The 23,111-nt window shown below is 41.0% G+C and overlaps 1 protein-coding gene across 3 annotated transcripts in view; it reads left to right on the forward strand.

Annotated features, from left to right (window-relative positions):
* Positions 1 to 17,244, forward strand: part of KXD1 (KxDL motif containing 1) — a 61,724-nt gene extending 44,480 nt beyond the window's left edge. For all 3 annotated transcript variants that reach the window (XM_077475922.1, XM_077475921.1, XM_077475923.1), the window contains exons 3-5: positions 4,276 to 4,428; positions 7,222 to 7,268; positions 12,837 to 17,244. In XM_077475922.1, the coding sequence (XP_077332048.1) occupies positions 4,276 to 4,428; positions 7,222 to 7,268; positions 12,837 to 13,069 (433 nt within the window). In that variant the 3' untranslated portion in view covers positions 13,070 to 17,244. The remainder of the gene's footprint in view (positions 1 to 4,275; positions 4,429 to 7,221; positions 7,269 to 12,836) is intronic.
* Positions 17,245 to 23,111: the final 5,867 nt, after the last annotated feature.

Consider the following 23,111-nt stretch of genomic DNA (forward strand, 5'->3'; position numbering starts at 1 on the left):
CCATTTATATCGCAAAAAATAAAAATCGCAGAGGCAATCAAATACCATCAAAAGAAAGCTCTATTTGTGGGAAGAAAAGGATGCAAATTTAGTTTGGGTGCAATATTGCATGACCGCGCAATTACCAGTTAAAGCAGCGCAGTGCGAAATTGGAAAAAGACCTCTGGTCCTTAAGGTGTTTATTGGTCCGGGGCTGTAGTGGTTAATAAATGTTTAAATGTAAGAAATGTTCTGTATCACTTATGAAGGCTGCTTTCACACTGGAGCGGGCAGACGTTGAATGTAAAACACTGCTAGTTTTAGTGGCGCTTTACCATCATTTTAGCGGTGCTGTTCGGCTGCTAGTGGGGCACATATAACCCAGCTAGCGGCCGAGGAAGAGGTTAGATGCGCCCGTGAAGCACCGCTGCCAAATCGCATTGCATACGCTTCGGCAGTGGTGCCCATTCATAATAATGGGCAGAAGTGGTGGAGGAGGGGTATACACCACTCCAAACGTGCTGCTTGCAAGGCTTTTTTTTTTTTTTTAACATCCTGCCAGCGCATCGCCTCAGTGTGAAAGCGCTCTGTCTTTCACTCAGACTGCAGGGGAGCTGTTTTGCAGGCACTATTTTTAGCCCAAAAGCACCTGAAAAACGCCCCAGTGGCAAAGGTGTCTGTTAGATTTTATGAGATGAAGGGGGGGGGGGAGAAAAAAAAAATCGGCCTAACATATCGGCCCCAAAAAAATCGACATCATATATCGGCCGCCATGATTTCTAAATATCGGCATCGGCCAGAGAAAAACCCATATCGGTCGACCTCTAATAAAAAAATATATATATATGTGTGTTTGGGAGTTATAAGTAATTTTCCACTAAAAAAAAAATTCGATTTTTACATTTAGTAATAATGTATTGCACATGTGTGTATTATATTATATTTTATTTTTATTTATTTTTTTAGTTTTTGTTTGCCTAGACATACATATGAACTACTGAGACGAATAATGGTGTTTTTTTTTATTTTATTTTTTTTATTTTTTATTTTTTTATAACTATGGTTGAAACCGTAGTAATTCTCAAAATCCTTATGATTTGACTTTCTCTAGCTAGTAGTCTGTAGTGTACAAAGGTACAAACTTTTGGTTACAGGGCTGCAGTAAGTGTGACTGAACTACAAGTGTGGTGATCACCTGTAGTGCGGTTGCTTTAGCACCATTTTAGTTAAACCATAAAAACAGATGTAACATGGAAGGAAAGGTGAAATTACCCTTTATTATACAGTAGATGATAATGCAAAAATATGACTTATTACTAAACGTTTTACCATGTTTCAAAAAAATTGGGATTTTTTTTTTTTTTTGCTTGATTAAACATGGTGGAAATTGCTACGATTTTTTTTTTTTTTTTATGAACAGGTTCTGCTTCACCCAAACCTCAAACAATTTTAAAGAAGTCTGGCCAAAGCTTTTTTTTTTTTTTTTTTTTTGGCCATACTTCTCCTATGGATCACAGGAGTACAGTTTGTTCTGCACTCCTGTGACCCATTTTCAGCCGGTCCAGGCTAAAGTCCACTGCCTGCTGTTGCTCAGCCGGTCCAGGCCTCAGGAAAGATCCAGACTTTACAGTCGAGCTCCACCCAGATGCCTGAATCTGCATCTGGCTCTCTCAGCTGCTCCGCTGGGGGACTGAGCCAGCCGCTCGTCCCCAGCCCAGTTCTCCAGTGAGAGCTTGAGGAGCAGAGAGCCGCTGACTGACAGTCATGGCTCTCTGCTCGGAGGGGAGAACTGAGTGATCAGCAGTGTTTGATCCCTTAGTTCTCATTGCAGAATTGGCGGGGGACAGATGCAACATGCACCCACCTAGGTGAGTATAAGGTTTGTTTTACTTAAAAACCCCATACTTCTCTTTTTTTTTTTTTTTTATGTCAGCTTTTCCAGTTGAAAGAGTATTCCCTGCTCCTCCCCTATTTGCCATAAGATAAATGAAAAGTCCAGAAAGGATAGGGAGACCCCTGACATAATACCCACAGCAAGTAAGTATAGAGAAAGTGGTTGAGTTTTAAAGTGTGTCTAAACCCAATAAACGTAACATATACAGTATCTCACAAAAGTGAGTACACCCCACACATTTTTGTAAATATTTTATTATATCTTTTCATGTGACAACACTGAAGAAAGGACACTTTGCTACAATGTAAAGTAGTGAGTGTACAGCTTGTATAACAGTGTAAATTTGCTTCCCCCTCAAAATAACTCAACACACAGCCATTAATGGCTAAACCCCTGGCAACAAAAGTGAGTACACCCCTAAGTGAAAATGTCCCAATTGGACCCAAAGTGTCAAGTTCACCAGAGCTTCACAGGTTGCCACTGGAGTCCTCTTCCACTCCTCCATGATGACATCATGGAGCTGGTGGATGTTAGAGACCCTGCGCTCCTCTACCTTCTGTTTTGAGGATGCTCCACAGATGCTCAATAGGGTTTAGGTCTGGAGACATGCTTGGCCAGTCCATCACCTTTACCCTCCAGCTTCTTTAGCAAGGTAGTGGTTGTCTTGGAGGTGTGTTTGGGGTTGTTATCATGTTGGAATACTGCCTTGTGTCCCAATCCCTGAAGGGAGGAGATCATGCTCTGCTTCAGTATGTCACAGTACATGTTGACATTCATGGTTCCCTCAATGAACTGTAGCTCCCCAGTGCTGGCCGCACTCATGCAGCCCCAGACCATGACACTCCCACCACCATGCTTGACTTGTCTTTGTACTCCTCTCCTGGTTGCTACCATACATGCTTGACACCATCTGAACCAAATAAAGTTTATCTTGATCTCATCAGACCATGTCCATGTCGTTAGTCTGCTTGTCTTCAGCAAACTGATGATGCACAAGGCTTCCTTGTGCATCATCTTTAGACGAGGCTTCCTTCTTGGATGGTAGCCATGCAGACCAATTTGATGCAGTGTGCGGCGTATGGTCTGAGCACTGACAGGCTGACTCCTCACCCCTTCAACCTCTGCAGCAATGCTGGCAGCACTCATACATCTATTTCCCAAAGACAACCTCTGGATATGACGCTGAGCACGTGCACACAACTTCTTTGGTTGACCATGGCAAGGCCTGTTCTGAGTGGAACCTGTCCTGTTAAACTGCTGTATGGTCTTGGCCACCGTACTGCAGCTCAGGTTCAGGGTCTTGGCAATCTTATAGCCTAGGCCATCTTTATGTAGAGCAACAATTCTTTTTTTCAGATCATCAGAGAGTTCTTTGCCATGAGATGCCATGTTGAACTTCCAGTAACCAGTATGAGAGAGTGATAAAACCAAATTTCACACCTGCTCCCCATTCACACCTGAGACCTTGTAACGCTAGCGAGTCACATGACAGCGGGGAGGGAAAATGGCTAATTGGGCCCAATTTTGACATTTTCACTTAGGGGTGTACTGACTTTTGTTACCAGCAGTTAAAACATTAATGACTGTGTGTTGTTATTTTGAGGGGACAGAAAATTGACACTGTTATACAAGCTGTACACTTACTACATTGTAGCAAATTGTAATTTCTTCAGTGTTGTCACATAAAAAGATATAATTTAAATATTTACAAAAATGTGAGGGTGTGTACTCACTTTTGTGAAAAACTGTATTTCAGCTTACCAGATTAAGACTCCTTACACACAGGGTAGGCTCTCTTGGAGTCTGCTTACAGGAATCTGTGCGCTGGTCTGTGTCCACTCCGCTTATGGAGAGCAGACACAGCCTTCACTTCTGTATAGGTGGTCGGATGTAAATGGCCCACCTGTCCGTTTTGCACCGGACTGCCATTCGATCCGCTAGATGGAAAGGGAAAAGATCCCCATCCGTCTGTTTTTAGTGGATAGGATCAGATGTCAGCGAGTATAAACAAACACATGTCTATTTAAACCCACCGCTCCATAGAGGATACTGGGGGGGTCCAATTGGGTCCACCTGAAAAACTGATAGGCAGGCAGACCCGATTGGTCCGATAATGTGAAAGGGGCCTAAGTGCTTGCATTAGTTTTACACTTTCTGAACTTCAAACATGTCTGCCTTTGTTTAAACCCTTTAAATGGTGGATTGATGGGAGTCTACTTGCAGAAAATGTTCTTAGTTTTAAAAACGAAAACACATGCAGCTACCAAATTCAAGCACTGGTAAGATACAAAATTTTATATTTATTTTTTCTGGCTTTAGTTATACTTTACTAATGATTTTTTACTGTTAAAACCTTAACTATAAAGAAATAGAACTCTTCATTTCATATTTGTTTTCTTTAGGCTTGACCGCTTCGAGAAAACCAATGAGATGCTCCTAAACTTCAACAGTCTCTCCAGCACCAGACTGCAACAAATGAATGATCGGTTTATGCATCACACAAGGACATTGGTGGAAATGAAGAAAGACTTGGACATAATATTCAGAAGGATTAGGTAAAGAATTATGATTAAACAGCCTTTTACATCTCAGTTAGCTTTACTAGTAATTTACAATAAGCCAGCTATTTGTTTTGTTGCTTTGGTAGACTAAAGCACAACTATTTATCGCCATTGTCACTGACAGATATTGAGTAAAACAAGCTGCAGGTGGGTAGGACCCCTTTGTGTAAGAGCACAGTGGCTTAGAAATGTACGGGCAATTGAAACTGACAACCCCTTTTAGGGTCCGTTCACCCTAGAACATGTGGCAGGTGTTTACTGTGCGCGTTTCTTGCATTGTGCTCAAAAAGCACTGCCTTTGTCAACTGCTGCAGGTGCTGAAATATTCTTATCGATACCCAAATGCAGTTTGCAAGCGCAGTGCATACAATTTGATGTAGCGTGTTTTTTAAAAGTAGTGCATGCACTACTTTTTGTGCGATAATTATTTGGCTGCAAAATCGCACCGTACGGGAATGCACAGGAAACCACGTTTTGAGATGCCCTTAATAATATAGACCGAAATCAAAGCTAAAGTGTAGCTCACTGGTTAAGCCAGTCACTGGTGTCTGAGAGTGCTTAAACTCCACTTACAGTGATTGTAAAGGTTCAGATTATTTTATTTTTTTTCAAACATGTTATACTTACCTGCTCTGTGCAGTGTTTTTAAAAAAAATAAAAAAAACAATTGGAAACCATTTTTCATTTTTCTTCCACTTCACAATTATGTGCCACATTGTGTTGGTCTATCACATAAAATCCCAATAAAATACATTTACGTTTTTGGTTGTAACATGAGAAAATGTGGAAAAGTTCAAGGGGTATGAATACTTTTTCAAGGCACTTTAAGTAATATGTACAGCATTGATACAATGGTATCACATCTGGATTTTTTCTGCACAGGAATCGCAAGAAGGGTATCAGTGTTGGCTACTCTTTCTTATAAAGAGCCATATTATTCACAAGGATAAAGTAGTATTGCGTCTTCATCCTAACTTTTTACCGAAGATAGTATCAGGTTTTTATATAAACCAGGATATTGTTCTACCTTCATTTTTTTTCCAGAACCCTGTTCTATGGAAGAAAAATCACTACATTCTCTTGATGTGGTGAGAGCAGTCAGTCTACTTAAAGGCAACTGATTAGATTCGGAAAACAGATGTTTTGTTTGTGTTGCCTGAAGGTCCTAAAAGAGGACAGGCAGTATCGAAATCTACTATTTCTAAATGGATTCAACAAATAATCGTTCAAGCATATGAGTGGTTGATTCCACCCTCTCAAATCAAAACACACTCCTCTAGGGCTGTTAGTGCTCTGTGGGCAGTGCATCACCAAGCCTCCATGGCTCAAATCTGCAAGGCTGCAACTTGGTCTTCAATCCATACATTCACCAGATTCTATCAAGTGAATGTAAAAAGATATGAGGATATCATCTTTGGGTGTAGTGAGCAGCAGTATCTAGTCTTATGTTGCCCTAATTCTGTTGTGTCTCCCTCCCCTCAGTTGACATTGCTGTGGGACATCCCACATAGTAATTACTATGGCTCTGTGTCCCGTGATGTACAATTAAAGAAAATAGGATTTTTATAACAGCTTACCTGTAAAATCCTTTTCTTTTGAAGTTCATAATGGGACACAGAGGTCCCGTCCTCTTTCAAGTATACACGTGTATTGCTTTGCTACAAAACTGTATGGGAGGAGTTATATAGGGAGGCAACTTCCTGTTTATGGTGTGCCAGTGTCCAGAACTTAATGGTGGCCTATAACCCATATAGTATTTACTATGGCTCTGTGTCCCATGATGTACTTCAAAAGAAAAGGATTTTACAGGTAAACTGTTATAAAAATCCTATTTTATGCATGGAATACAAAAACTGATATGACATCAACATTGTTGTGTGATCTGGGTGCCTAAAAGACACGAATGAAAACTGATGTAAACTTCTCATTTTTTTTCCATCAGTTTTTATACACAGTTGTTGTAAACAAGGCCTAAGATTTTATTATTTGTCTGGAGTCAATAAATCTACAGGATCATTTTGGATTTTACCTGCTATAAGAGGAAAAAAAAGGTAATGTAACACTTGAGGGAAATTTTATCATAACTGGAGCAGTCAGAATCTGGAGCAGCTGTGCATGGCAACCAATAGGCTGTTTTTCATTGTGAAAACATAACTGAACAGCCTGAAGACAGAAGCTAATTGGAGTAGCTGTGCAAAATAACCAGGTTCTCTCTGCTACAGTTTTGATAAACTCCCCTCATTGTGTCCAATGAAAATTTCTACTTTGAGTGTGATAGTGATGAGCTGGTTACTCTTCCTATATTTTCAAAAGTTGGGGTCACACCTGAGCGCTTTCCTGAATGCACATGTTTACAAAACACGTGCAAAGTAGGTGTTGCTCTTGCAGTGCCACTCATTTTGCGACAAAACATGCAACTGTCCACACCCAAAAAGCTACACGAGCTACTTTTGGCATGTTTCTCACACGTATAGCAGACTATTGAATTAGGCTGCCTTATGCGTGTTGCACAAAATCATGGGTTCACAATGCTTGGTGTGAACCCTAACACAATAATAATAATATTATTATATTATAATTTGAATATTGTTTGCTACACAAAAGCTCTCCCTTTTTTATTTTTTTATTTTTATTTTTTTTTCTGCATAATTGAATTCAACATTGAGGCTGTTGGAGATCATTACATAATCATCTAGTTTATTTTCATGCCCTCCCAACAAAAAATAATTTGATTACAGTACCGCTCTGTTACTGGATTTATTACAACTTCTTATTTCTGTTCTCCAGGATGTTAAAAGGGAAATTGGCAAAGCAATATCCAGAATCTTTCAGCAGTAAGTACCTTCATATTTGATTAAAATTAAACAAGTAATTGTTGCCTTGACTATGCATTGTCATCTGGCTTGTGTTTATCAAGACTCTAATGCCCTGTACACACGGTCGGAAATTCCGATGGAAAAGGTCCGTTCGGATTATTTTGTGGGAAAATCCGATCGTGTGTGGGCTCGAAAATTTGAGAGCAGGATCTAAAACTTTCCGACAAAAAAATTTGATCTGACTTTTTCCGATCGTTTGTAGAGAATTCCGACAGACAAAGTGCCACACATGCTCAGATCAAATTACGAGACCAAAGCTATTGACGACTAGCCTCTACGTAGTCCCGTCGTACTCAACAAACATCACCACGACAACTTTGTCTGACCGTGTGTATGCAACACCAGTTTCGGACAAAATCTGTCAGAAAAAAATCTGACGAATTTTGTGGTTGGAATGTCCGACCGTGTGTACAGGCATTAGGCTGACCCATACACTGCAGGCAGAACAAAAAAACTAACAGATTCCCTTATCCACACTATACAGAGAGCATGGATGAATTTCCCTGCTGGGTTATTGTATTCTAACAACCGGAGGCAACATCTGATTGTATGTAGCCTTTGTTCGGCTGACCTTTTTTCCACCCAGCTCCTTTTGATGATTTTTCAGTCGAATCTTGGACGGGAAGGGGTTGACAGGGCTGCCCAGTTCATCAGGAGACAGTGCATGGCCAGCTTAAAATCCAATACTTTTTCAATTCTGTAAGCGCATAAAAATACCTGTTGATCTTGTCAGAAATCCAGTGAGCTTGTAACTTCTGGTGCATGCTGTAGTATTATTTCAAGCATTGTCCTAACTTAATCCCTATCCTAGGGTGACAACACTGCTCATTCATGGATAAAGTACTGTGAGTGAGAATTGTCACACTAGGACAGAAGCATTTTTCAGATGGAAAAGAAAGGAAAAACGCCTTAAAACAGAACTTCACCCAAAAGGGGAAGTTCTGCTTGTTTGGCTCTCCCCTTTAAGTTTTTCACACCTAATTTTTTTTTTATTTTGTTTTTGCCAGGTACCCGCTCCCACTTCCGGTCTGATTGCCATGGTGATCTGAGCGGAACCTTCTCCCTCCGCAGCCTTCTGGGTCATGTCACAGGTCCCAGAAAGCTGCGGGGCGATTCCTAAAATGCAACGGGAAGCTGACTGAAGCTGCAAGCAGTCACAGCTGGCTGCCCAAAGTAAACATGTTGGTGCCTAGACCCAAAGAAGGCTGAGGACTGTACTGGATCCCTGGACAGGTAAGTGTCCTATGATTAAAAGACAGCAGGAACAGTATTTGTAGCTGCTGACTTTTAATTTTTAGTTTAGAGTGAAGAACCACTTTAAAAAAGAAAACCAATGCAGTTACTGCTTCTAAGGACTAGTAAGCTGCAATATATTACAGTTTTCTTTTTGGGTTAAGTACACTTTAACCACTTCCGGATTGCCCACTTTCCTGCGACAGGGTGGCCTGGCTGTGCGAAACAACGTACCTGTACGCTGTCTCTTCTGGGGAGTGCGCACCAGCAACCCACACCTGCTGTGATTGGACACAGCGAGAGCCAATCAACTGGTCCGATCGTTGACAGGAGAGACAGAATGGCGGTCTGCCTATGTAAACAAGGCAGACTGCTGTTCTGTCAGAGAGGAAAATGGAGATCTTGTGTTTCTGTTAAGCAGAAGCACGGATCTCTGTTTTCCTCCAGTTAAGTCATCCCCCACACATTAGCGGTTGTAAACCCTTGTGTTTTTTTTTTTTTTGCATTAAGGTGAAAAAACACCTGGTAGTCACCGGGCCCCCAGCCCTCCCGTTTTACTTACCTGAGCCCCTTTATCTCCTCGGCAGGAATGCACTATCCCTCTCTCCACAGGGTCCCGGCTCTTGATTGGATAGATTGATAGCAGTGCAACCATTGGCTACCACTGCTGTCAAACAAATCCAATGATGCAGGCACCAGGGGGCAGTACAGAGTCCGCCATACGTGTCTTTGGATCCAAATGCTGGACTCGGGAGCTCGTCTGCAAGGTAACCCCCCCCCCCCCCCCCCTGGGAGAGCGCTTCTCCTAGGGGGTTATCTGATGCGGGAAGGAGCCGCGAAAGCTGCTGGGGTACCCCAGAAGATGATGCTCAGGGCCATTATGTGCAAAATGAGCTGCAGATGAATAAATTTTGATATTATTATTTTTTTTTTTTTTTAATACTTTATATAGCAGAACAAAGTAAAAAATATTTTCATTTTTCAAAATCGTCTTTTTTTTTTTTTTTTTTTTTTGTTTGTTTGTTCATAGTGCAGAAAGCTCTAATTGTGGGGAAAAGGGGACATAAATTTTGTTTGGGTACAGCATTGCATAAATGTGCAATTGTCAGTTAAAGCATAGCAGTGGCGTATCGCAAAAAATGGCCTGGTCATGAAGGGGGTGAAACCTTCCGGGGCTGAAGTGCTTAAGTTGGGGGGGGGGGGGGGGGTGGAGATCTGCATGTCCTGACATGCTTTGAAGGCTCTGCTGATTTCCAATCAAGCAAGCATAAATGTTGTTATATTCGATTATTATATTATATAAAATGTTTTATTTTTTTCTATTTTCCTTGCACATGATTAGGTATCCTTTTACCCTTGTTTCACCACAGCGGAAACTAAATTGGTTGTTGCACACAATGGTAGGGAATGTCAATGCTGTCCTAGCTGTTCCTGGCTTCAATAATCTGTGATTTAAAGTGATTGTAAAGTAAGAAGGTTTTTCATCTTAATATATTCTATGCCTTGAAGTGGGTGTAAACCCTCACATATACCCAGTGAAGTGAACAGCCTCAGATAATACACAGAGATGAAGCAAATCCTCCTATATAAGTTTTACATGTATATCTGCTGTCTTCAGCTTTATATACTCTTTAGAATGTGCACATCCTGTTAGGTTTTCTCTTTCTGTTCAGCGCTGTAGTGAAGCCTGGGCGTACAGCCAAGGCAGCTGATTGGAGGAAAGGCACACATCCCCTCTCCTCGTAGGTAGAGACTTTTGGAGCTGATCATTAAATAGTTCAGGGCTCTGCTAATCTATAGCATCCTCCCCAACACAAAACTCAGGCTGCTTTTTTCATATGTGACAGAGAACTTGTCAGGAGTTATCATGCTAACAGAGGAACTAAGCAGGAAAAATATACAGGGACTTGGTGCTTTGAAGAGAAATGACAAAACACTGCAGATATGTGCCCAGCTCAAATTTCATGAATCGGATTTACATTCACCCCCCAAATACTTACCTGAGCCCCATCTCTATCCAGTGATGTCCACAAGTGAATCGGCAGTCCGTGACTCTCTCTCCTGATTAGCGCCATTGGCTTCCGCTGCTGTCAATCAAACTTAATTAGCCAATCAGGAGAGGGGGACCGAGCCACAGCCTCCGTGTCTGAATGGATAGGTGGAGCTGCAGCTTGGCTTGGGTGCCCCCATAGAAAGCTGCTTGCCGTGGGAGCACTCAACCGGAGGAATTCCAGCCAGGGACCCGGGAAGGGGAGGATCAGGGCTGCTTTGTGAAAAACCCCTGCACAGAGCAGGTAAGTATGACATGTTTGTAAAGTTTTTCTTTCTATTAAAATAACAATCACTTCAGTGAAGCTGAAAAATAAACAAGTCAGTTTGATGCCAGAGCTCCTGATGTGCATGCTAGATCCAGAGTTTTTAGATGAAGAGGTTTGTATCGGCACTGGCCTACACATAATTTGATTACAGGTTTCCTTTACAGATATCCATTAGATATTATATATATAAAATGTGTCCTGCGCTACGCTACTGCCATTAAAATCACCATAGGCTTCTCTAAGGATGATGGCTTATTCCAGTACAGGCCAGACTGAAAATGTAACTTAACCACTTCAGCCCCAGAAGATTTGGCTGCTGAATGACCGTGCCATTTTTTGCTATTTGGCACTGCGTCGCCTTAACTGACAATTGCACAATTGTGAAACGCTGTACCCAAACAAAATTTGTTTTTATATTTTCCCCACAAATAGAGCTTTCTTTTGGTGGTATTTGATTGCCTCTGCAGTTTTTATTTTTTGCACTATAAACAAAAAAAAAACACAATGTTTTGTACTTTTTGCTATAATTAATATCCCCATATTTTTTTTTCTCAGTTTAGGCCGATCTGTATTCTTCTACATATTTTTGATAAATTCGCAATAAGCATATGTTGAATGGATTGCACAAAAGTTATAGCGTCTACAAAATAGGGGATACATTATAGCATATTTATAATTTTTTTTTCTTACTAGTAATGGCGGCGATCTGCGATTTTCGTTACTGCGTCATGGCGGACACATTGGACAATTTTGACACATTTTTGGGACCATTGGCATTTATACAACGATCAGTGCTGTAAAATCCATTGATTACTGTAAAAATGTCACTGGCAGTGAAGGGGTTAACAAGATCAATGAATTAACTGTGTTCCCTGGGAGGTGATTCTAACTGAAGGGGTAGGGGATTGACTAGCGGAAGTGACGGCTTGTGGTTCCTAGCTAATAAGAACACATGATCTGTCACGCCTCTCAGAACAGATCGCTCGTGGCCGGTGGTCATCGCGACCACTGGCACCCCCGCTGTGCAGCATGCGTGCGCCTGTTATCTCAATCCCATGACCAACGTATAGCTACGATGGGTCGGGGGATCGTGCCAACCTGCCATAGTAAAATGACGGCGGCTGGTCGACAAGCGGCTAGGCATATAAATGTGCATACCAATAACAAGTTTATTGATTTTCTGTGACTGCTGATATTGTTCACCTAGCCATAGTTTTAAATGAATAAAATACATGTTGAGGTCCTTTATTCAAAACTTGTAGGTCCAAAAGGTTTCTAAACCATTCATACTGTCTATGCAGTGCATATCGGTCATGGTAGAGGTAGCACTAGTACTTTTTTTGACTTTTTTTTTGTTTTTGGAGAATACCCATTGAGGAACTCATGCAGTCCAAGGATACTAATGAATGTGCATATCTATACAACTGTCAAGGAGAAAACAACTTATTTTGACCATTTTCTAAATTCTGTTTGCAATCTAATGTATACTAATGCCAGTTTTTAAAGTAGTTGTGTTTTTTTGTTTTTGTTTTTTTGCTGTCGGTGCATCATTCTAGAGATTTCCTTTAAGTTCCTGTTCCATAGCCAAAACGGAAAGTGAGAGGAAATCCCTGTAACTTACAAGAATTTCTTGGGGACCTCCAGGTCACTAGAACAAGCGTTCTCATTGGAAGATTTACCCTCTCTTACTTTTCTGGGGACAACCCAAAATGTGGGATTTACTTTTAATGATAATCAGGACAATTGGAGGGGATGAATCTCCTAAACAAGGGCACAGACTGCAATAAAAACTGACAGGTGTTGTAATTCCTCTCTACTCTATCCAAAACAGTGGATTTGCCTTTTAGTTCTATGTTAGAGTGTTTAAAAGTACAAAATGTTCACTGGTTCAACAAATCTGTATACATACATGCTGCACATTTGTTAAACTTGACATGCTTAGTAATGTTGTACTTTCAATGTTCTCCAACTTTAGATGTCCATGAGTCTCCTAGTTTGGAAGATGATGATGATTTTGATCAAATCCCAAAGAGTACGGCCACCACCATTGCTACTTCAGAGCAGAGTACAGAATACTGTGATACCAGTCCTTCTATTATTTCGCCCACCATAAGTCAGGACTTTGAAGACTTATCCCAGGCTCCTTCTGAAACACCATCTGCCAACGGGCAGCTTCTGACAGATGATGAGGTTGCTCATGAGGACTAGCAGACTAATGGGATGGTGGGTAATCTAAAAGTGCACATTGTGGAGATGTTAATGCTCTGTCCCCCTGATGCATTTAAAGCCCTTTAAGTTTGAATGAGTGTACTACAAGGCATTCCTGAGATGAGCGCTCTACTTTAAAAGGTAATGTTACCAAGAAATACAAAGCCACGACACTTGGAGACCTGAATTTATACATTCTTTATTTTCTCTTTGCTAGGGCCATTTCTGCAGGCTGCACCTTCTAGATTTTGGTATTATTTATGTAAATAATTGCAAATAATATGAATTGCCATTATGACTTAAATACTGTAATTTTGCTTGTTTAGTTATGTTATGTTAAGTATGATGTTTTGTTTTTTACCATTTGTTTAATTTTTTTGTGTTGCATCTTATCCTGTGTATCCTCTACTTTTTGTGTTTTCAGCAAGACTATATTCCCCATTCCTTTTCCCTCAGTGATACGTACAACGTTTTTAATTGTTCATAATTTTATGTGACCCAAGCATTTTGGTCAGCCATACTTGTTCAATCTGGTTTATCTGAAATACTAAATTAGAAATGGATGCTATAGCTCTGCAAATGGCCATAGCACAACCTTCCACACTTATGTTTGCCATCAAATGTAGTAAATACCAGAGCCCGTTGACTTGCGATGATTTATTGAATAAAAACCTGTGGCATTCTACAGCAACAAGGATGCTAACCCGTTTCCAGGAAACGTGTTCCCGCTCTTGTTGCTCTGTGATGCCACAGATTTTTAATCAAAGCGTTATAAGTTTATAGTCAAGTTGTCATTTTGCTAAATTCAGATTGACTTTTTGGGGGTACAGGGACCCAGCTATTGAAGCAACGTTCCACGGGCCATATTGGTATTGAGATAGAGCTCATCTCTCATTAACCGTGTATGCGAAGGACATTTACAGCTGCCTCTTCAACTCTTTTAACTGTGTATTAAATGTATCTTTAACAGACATACATACTTTCCACATTTACATTTTGAACTAAGTTGTCTTCTTTCTCCTCTTTGCATATTCAGAGTTTAATCATTACATATTGGGATTTAAAAAAATGTCCTACAGATATGGGAGATTTGGGTAAACATCCAATGCCGGTTGAAAACCTCAGTCATGGCATTTGAGCAAAGCACTTATATCTGTTCTTCTGCTGTGTGGAGGGGGTGTGTGCTTTTCCTCCAATCAGCTCTCACACACTGCTACTGCAGTCTCTCCACCCCCTCCTCTGTGCTCCTGACAGATGAAGAAAGATTTTAACACTTTTCTGCCCTTTTGAAGGGGTGTAGAGAGGAGAAGACTGCAGATAAGCAGCTTGATGGCCAACATTACTTTAGCTTACTCACTGCTTAGGTGTATACCTGCAATGGATCTGTTAGTTTTACACTGCACAGGAATCAATAGGATATATGAAATCCCATTGTTGAGTGCAAATGTAACTCTTGCCTGCCATGAATGTAAGAAAAAAACTGCTATTCCTGAGCTTCCAGCCTAAGCAGTCTGGATCACATGTCCTCTGACTATCCTGATAAAACCTGTGTAGTGGGCCTGCAGTGAGATGTATGTGAGGCACAGGAGACGGATAAGAACATCATAGCCTTCAACTATGAGTAATATGCCTGTCCGCCTGTATTTAAATAATTTAAAAAGCAACAAGGATTCTAATACGTTAACACATACTCATAAAGTTGTTGATAGAGCCTACGTTTCAGGCTTGCAGATCAGACAGCAGTGACTGACGGTCACCTGTTCTCTGCTTATGGAGTGCTGAAATCCCATACTTCTCTTTTAACTCTTTTAACTTAATATCAATCTGATGTGTTCTTTTTGCTTTGGTCTCCTTGTGTAGTTGAAATCCTCCTCTGAATTCCCCAAAACTGTAAGATTAAATAAGCAAGGGTTAAGAGAGCCAAGGAGCCTATATGCATTTACACTCATCAAAAATGCAGACAACGCCTGCCCTTAACATCTACCTTCTTTATTCATAGAAGCTGTACTATAGCTTATATGAATAAAAAAATATCAAATATCTTTGCATGGAAAAGGTGGACCTCTTATGCATCCACCCATTCAGAATTTTTTTATTTTTTTTTTCTATAGAGGAAGACAATTTGGGGAATACTAGTTGGCTCCAGCACTGTGTTTTTAAAACTCTTAAGATAAGTGTTTCCTGAGAGGTATCAGGTCTGTCCATTTCTGACATCCTTCTGAAAGTCGCTAGTTTTCTAACTGTTATGCTGACCCACTATGTAACCTAGAAAATGTATACAGATAAGAAAAAGTCAGAAGTGTTTATCTGCCTACTTGTTTTAAAGTAGAAGTAAAAGACACTGAGATCACCTTTTCCAGAAAGGTATTACAATAAAATGAGTGAACATTTAACAAAGCTGCACAGTTTTTATTTTTTCGTTTTGTTTTTTGTTTTTTCTTCAAATGGATTTCTAGGTATGGTGGTTTATTTTTTGTGTGTGTGTGGGTTTTTTTTTTGTTTTTGTTTTGTTTTTGGGGTTTTTTCTGTAATTATTCATATTCTGTACTTGGGGATCCCTGTGGAAGCTGAGAATCCCTGCAGTAGCTACTGCTACTACAGTGATCATCTCCGTCTTTCAGGTCTTCCAAGTGGCTGCCCTGCTGCATAGTAACCACAGGGGGTTACCTGCTCACATGGGTACCACTGAGAGAACGCTTCGCATTTTCTAAGTGGATACAAAGCATTGTCTGATTGGATGAGGTGGAGAGACAAGGCAGTGACATCACGATTTCCACCTTGTGCAATCAGAGAACATCTTGTATTTGAGAAAACAAGCATTCTTTGACACCCATGCCAAGCAGGAGATCCACTGTTAGTATACAGCAGAGCACCGCTTGGCACAGGATCCATGAGGATAACTGTAGTAGTGGTGGTCACTACAGTGATTCTCCCCTTCCACAAAGATCAGCTAAGGGTGGAATATGCATACTTGCAGTGGTCCAAGCTGGACCATTGTAATGTGAAAAAATCATCCAGGGAATTCAGGTTTAATATCTACTGGGCCCCATTGACTGCATAGGCTATTTTCTGCAAAATGTGAACTTATCCCTACTGCTAATAAATATGCTACATGCTATTTGCAATAAATCACAATGTAAATCCCTTTTTTTTTTTTTTTTTCTTCTTTTTTTTTTTTTCAGTTCGCTTGGAGCCATCACTTGATAGCACATCTCCCTCTGCAGTATGTCAGTAATATGTACAATAACGGGGCTGAATTTGCTGAGCCTTTACCCACTGGCTTCCAGTGTGCTATCTGTTGTAAATGGGAGGTAGAGTTCCCTCCAACCAGCCTCTGACTGGCACACAGCAGATAGAATTGTGCAACACATACAGTACTTGCTCTGAAGAAGAAACAAATGTTATTTACACTGATTTATTGCAGCATTTTTATCAGTAGCAGAAGGCAAGACTTTGAACTTTATTTAGTTTTCTACTTTAGGTCAATGCTTTGAAGTAAGAGGACCAGTATGGTAGGTAGACAACTAGAATTTACAGAAGAGATCTGGGAAAACATGGAAGATTCCCCTGTTGAGAACAGGTTTATTTCACACCACTGTGTTACATTAGCAGAAGTGTAAAGCGTGTTGCGTTAATACAAGCTCATTCATTCAGACAGCTGCCTACCACATCAGAAATGGTGCATGTACTGTTTAATTGATTGCAGCTCACCGCATCTCAGAGTAGTTCTTACCATGCTTTGTGATACACTGCAGCGCATGTTGCGTTGAAGGGCACCAAATTGCCCCAAAGCGTGTTAACGCAATGGTGGGAATGTGGTCTTAAAGACAAAGGGCAGTTTATTATAAGGATAGCCGTGACATTCATTATTATATTGGACTTAAACTTTTGTTTGGCAGGTTTTCTTTTTGCTTGGACCTCGTTTTGAAGCTGGTAAATTTCACATCTATAGCTAAAAATCTTTTAAACTACTCTAATTCTTTTTTAACAAACATGATCTTTTTTTGCTACAGAATACCTCTATGCTTCTTTGAATGGTCTCTAATATAAAATACTGTATAATGTGTGTATGTTCAAGCTTTAAATGTAGCTATTCACAAGTTTGTGTGGATGGCATTTTATACATAAGTCACTGTCTCAATATTGGCATATATATTTATAAACGACTAAATAACTTTGTTGTTGCACTTTTCTTGTTCTTATAAAATATCAGTATTCTGACATAATACAAAGTTATTACATGATGTAGTAGCAGAGTAGTGTAAACAAAGTTTTCATTCTACTCAATGAGAACAATAGATACTGTAATATGTTTTTACTGTTATGTAATTTTTGGGCTCTTGAAATATTGTAGGTTTTTGCATATTGTTATGTGTTTTTATTTTTTCTTCTTTGCTAACTGAAGTGATTAAATTTGGTATTTATATATACCTGTCAAAGACCAGCTAGGTATAATTACGGCAGTTACCATACTTACAAAACCTGCTCACCACTGCAGTACTGAGGAGACGGCTTCTTTCTGAACACAAGAAGAAATGAGTCAAAGTTGATGTTCAAAGCTTATCTGGTTTAATACAACTTATATATGCTATTATTAGCCAATCATTGCATAGAACATGGGCTTGGTTAATACAGAGGTGTACATTACATATCATTAATTATGCCATCTGCTTTCATGACTCATAATCATGAGTCCTGCTTCCCTATGTCATGTCTGGGGTGGCCCAGACATATTGAGACAACATTTCTTTATTTAGACAGTACAGAATAAAACTGCTTATGCAAGCTATATGTTCTTATATGTATGCTTTATAGGAAACTGCTACAGTCTGTAAATACAGAACTTTAAACTAACTAGCAGATTAACCCAAATTTATCTTCTATGAACTGATAAAGATGGAGTCACTCCGGTTCAGCCATATCACAACAATCACCTCTTTAAGTCATGAAATCAAATCATGAACATGACTTATTTCTTCTCATTGTGACATACTCATCCTGGTGACCACAGTAAAAGGTAAGATACATTTTATTAGCTGCAGCTGGGTTGGAAGGTCAAGTACCTCGGAAATCATGCACATAATAAACTTGAAACAGGCATATAAAAGTAATACCATAAGCAAAATCAGTTCAACAAACATAGCAATATCCTTAATCCAGGATCCAGCATCGAAACCAAACCCCCCCCCATGTTACCTAGGGGGCTCCCAAGCAATTATTTTGCCTTTTCATCATGTCAATACCCCATTAGGTTCCTGAGGGGGAACCGTGCCCAGGTCATGTTCTTTTCCAGAAACAATGACCCAGCATAACGGTGTCCGAGGGGGCATTTAAGATGAACACTAGCCTTGAGCAAGTGATGTTTCTCACTGTCCCTGAGAATCACCACTATCGGAACCAATGAGGCCAAGTAACACCATCCCCTGGAATCATTCAGAATCCGTGGATGGCATGTTCTTCCACAACAAATGTAAGGGCTGTTGCCCAAGGCCAGTGGCTGTCTGCTTTAGGACCTGTTGGGCGCCTTCAGAGAATCCTGCAAGGGCAAACTGTGAAAGTAGCTTAGCCATCTCAGTATGGGGGTCAGAGGTATGCATGAAGTGTGATGTTAGGCACGATCTAAGGTGTCAAAACGCTGTGGAGTTCCTGTAAACTCTGAATACACATCCCCTCTATGTCCAATGAGTGTTTTATTAGTGGTGTTATTAGGTGGGCCACATCTAACCTTAAGGCTCCCCCTAGAACACAGAGGCTGGTGGATGACATGTGAACCAATACATATATAATGCAGTGCCTATGCCTGCATCCCTTCAAACAGTATATACACTGAAATGGTCGAGCATGTCCTGGGCACACTACAACAACAATCCCAATATACCCCCGACCCTCACCCAGACCACCTTCTAAACATGCAAAAATAGAAAACAACAAACACGTAATCTCAGCTGCATAGAAATTGTCCATGGAATGCAACAGGGAGGAAGGGGCGTGACAGTCCATAGAAACAAGTGGGAGGTGCATGACAGCCTTTAGGCCAAATAAAAATAGTTCCAAAAAAAAGCTCAAAATAAAAGTCTCTTGGATGGCTTCTGAATGTCTATTAAATTTGCAAAAAAGGAAGGAAAAAGAAATGTCCACATTACAACTCTCATTCTGCTCAACTTTTCCCAAAATCTTTCTGTTCAATTCTGTGATCACTCATATGTACAGACATGAGTACTCTACCTCACCACTTCTTTGAAAGGACAGAACTTGATATCCACAGACAGACTGAAACTGATGCGTTGTGCGAGACCGGGGACATTGGGCTGGCACATCTGGATCTCTCTCATGTGGTGCTCACGGGAATTTTGTACCCTGCGTTTGCGTCATCTGGCTCCCCCTCAAGGTGTCATTCGCCGGAACTTTTTCCAGCAGGAGTCCACCTTTAGTCACCTGAGCACCTCCTATGGTATTTAAACAACAAAGATGAACAACGAAGATTTACATGTTAAAGCTGTAGTCATCACTTCATCCAGATAGGGTATAGGGCAGGGTATGAATGAGGTGTAGGGTATGACTGGAGTGGGCATTTCTTTATGTGCATGGGGCAGTGGGTGAATGCAGGCTGGTTGGGGCAGATACTCCTCATCTGACATGAGTAATCACAGAATCTACCTGATCAATTCAGGTCTTAACCATTGGAGGTATTAGAAATAATATTCTTCATTGACTCAAACATAAGTAAAACATGCAGGAATGAAAATGTTTCTCAGCAAGAGTTTTCATTATATAGATTCAATATATTTAACTATACATTTTCCAAATCCAGTATTATAGCAGAACTTCAACAACACTTAAACCCCTTTAGTTTCTTCTATTCCCGGACCCGAGGCACTTGGGACAGAACATTTTGCCCAAACACATATTCTGACTCCGAAGTCTCCCGACTTTGCAAATATGTCTGATCATCAGCAACAACATTGATGGGAATTCAGATGGTAAATATCCAGAATAGTCATTCTGATTGCTTATTTTAAACAAATCCTTCCCATCACATTTTAGTACCCCATGGACTCAATATATGCAGCAATGTATCTTGATCCCAGTCATTTAATTTCAGTAACTTCTTCAAACATTTTTTTTCAAATTTCACCCTTCTGTTACCAATATCCCTTTATCAATTATTTTAATTACATTTAATTTAACCCCAACCTTTTAGGGAAAATATAACATGGGCCTAAACACAATATGAGACAATCTGTTGTGTACAGACACACACTTAAAACACTTTACTAATCAAAATGATACCCTGTGTGTTTGTTAAGCATAATATAACCACTCTCTCATTCCACATTCATTTGTCCATTCCATTCATCCTTCATTTGTCCATAACACTTTCAAACCTTAATATGTTTCTCTCCAGTGTCCGGAATTACACAACACAGTTAATTATCTTTTTTTTTTTTACTAACCACAATTCCTCTGGTATAGCTCCTGGAATATACAACTTCCCTTTGTTTACTTTCGAATTCTGGACTTTTAATTATAATATTCTTAAACTTGTCAAAATCAACATTTTAAAATCCCCAATCATTGTTAATACAACTTAAACACTATTAAAACAATTTGCACAAATATAGCATATTTGCTGTTATCATAAAAAAAACACCTTTTAACTTCAATAATGGAAGGATAGGCAACTACAACCAAAACAGTCCTTAAAGTCAGACTCTAAAAATTTGTCTCTGATCAGATCCCTTAAAAAAAACATTTGATACCAGCGCATACATATAATTTTATCAGTGACATGTCACATTCCCCTTTTAATGTTCCCATTTTACTATGGAGTGGGCAGGGGCCCAACACATTTCATGAATAGACTGACACTAGTTGCAACATTTTAACAATAAACATGTACCTTCATAGATAACTTTTCTGAATCAAATCCTTCTTTAACATTCATTCTCCACCTCAGCAGGTATCGCTGACTATGGAATTCAAATACAGCAGTATGCTCTCCACAAAAGTGGTGGTGAAGGCATGGTTGGTGGTCTGGTCCCCTCTTCCACCCTAAACAAAATAGCAGATCTCTGCGAGACGATATGTACCTCTGTGCATTGTGCTAAACAGTACTTTGGACAGGAGCGATCACTCAAATAGTAATCCGTCTTTGTCCAAATCTACGATTCAATCCTCTTAAAGCACCACACACAGATGAGTACCCTACTCTGTCCCTCTCACCTGCCCACTTTAGCAACGCTCTCTGTCTTGGCAGGATCATAGGACATATATCAACTACCCAACAATTTATCTGCATTCAGAAGACAAAAACAATCTTATACTCTAAATTGGAATTCCAAGACAAGACAAAAATTCACATACACATGAAATTAAGCATTTCACTCCATTAACAACTTTCCTCTACCTAGGTGTCCGTCTTATGAAACTGCGAACAGCGGCGACCCCAAGGATTGCCACTGATCACAGTCCACAAACAGTCCATGAAACAGAGACAGTCATGGGAGAAGTGTTTAACCACTTGGGATCCGCGCTATTGCCAAATGACGGCATTAGCGCGGATCTACTTTTCCGGGACGACGTCTATTGACGTCGTCCCGGGTACGAGCGGCCTGCGCGCGCCCTGAGGGGCGCGCGCGGCGCGCTCTGTGATCGGCGAGTCCGTGAGACTCGCCTGATCACCGATCCGTGTAAGGGGTCGATCCCGACCCCTTATCACGTGATCAGCTGTCAGCCAATGACAGCTGATCATGTGATAGAACGGAGCCGGTAATCGGCTATTATTCCTCCTTGCGCTGACAGCGCGAGGAGAGGAAAAAAAAGCCGATCACCGGTGGCCGTGATCGGGACATCAGTCCCGATCACGGCCAGCAATACAGCTGACCACCTGCCCCCTGCCAGTGCCCACCTGCCCACCGCAGTGCCATCCTGAATAAAAGTAAGTGCCCCCCATCAGTGCCACCCAGCAGTGCCCATAGTGCCCACAGTGCCATCCAGCAGTGCCACCCACAGTGCCCACAATGTGCCTCAAAGGTGCTGCACCCCAGTGCCGCCCATCAGTGCCCAGCAGTGCCGCCCATCAGTGCCCAGCAGTGCCCATCAGTCCCATCTATCAGTGGTACCTATCAGTGCCCATCCGTGCCACCCATCCGTGCCATCTTATCTGTGCCCATCTTTGCCCATCAGTGCCGCCTTATCTGTGCCCATCGGTGCCGCCTTATCTGTGCCTATCAGTGCCCACCAGTGCAGCCTATCAGTGCCCACCAATGCAGCCCATCAGTGCCCACCAATGCAGCCATCAGTGCCGCCTAATCAGCGCACTTCAATGAAGGAGAAAAATTACCCGTTTGCAAAATTTTATAACAAACTATTAAAACATGATTTTTTTTTTTTTTTGCATCTTTTTTTGTTTGTTTAGCAAAAAATAAAACTCCGAGCTGTAACTAAATACCACCAAAAGAAAGCTCTATTTGTGGGAAAAAAATGATAAAAATTTCATTTGGGTACAGTGTTGTATGCCCGCGCAATTGTCATTCAAAGTGCATCACCGCTGAAAGCTGAAAATTGGTCTGGGACTGAGGGGGGTTTAAGTGCCCAGTAAGCAAGTGGTTAAACATGTTCTCCCTCCGATGATCGCTGCACTCTGAGAATCCTCACTGATCGACACAGAAATGGTCAGTCCATGAAGCTGCGACCCTAGCGCCTCACCGGAGATCCGTGTCAGAATTCACACCCCCAAACCCACCAGCTTAGAGGTAGAGAATCGGGTAGCGATGAGGGAATCTGGGGGAATCCGAGGGGGAAGGAGGAAGATTTATAATTTCCCTCTACCTCATTCAGACCCCCCAAAACAGTAACCATGTCCCCCTGTCAGTGCATCCAGCAGCAATTTAACCACTGCCCAATAAACCGACATCTTGGTGTCTCTATGATTCTCTGGTACGGTAATCCCTCAAAAGTCTCACGAGACCCCAGCACCAGGGCTGCTCATTGCACGAGGTGGGTTGCTTTCAACAAGGGATCTAGCCTCCCCACCAACTCT

Source organism: Lithobates pipiens, unplaced genomic scaffold (genome assembly GCF_037356315.1).
Source record: "Lithobates pipiens isolate NorthernLeopardFrog02 unplaced genomic scaffold, aLitPip1_a1.2 Scaffold_13, whole genome shotgun sequence".
NCBI classification, from domain to species: domain Eukaryota; kingdom Metazoa; phylum Chordata; class Amphibia; order Anura; family Ranidae; genus Lithobates; species Lithobates pipiens.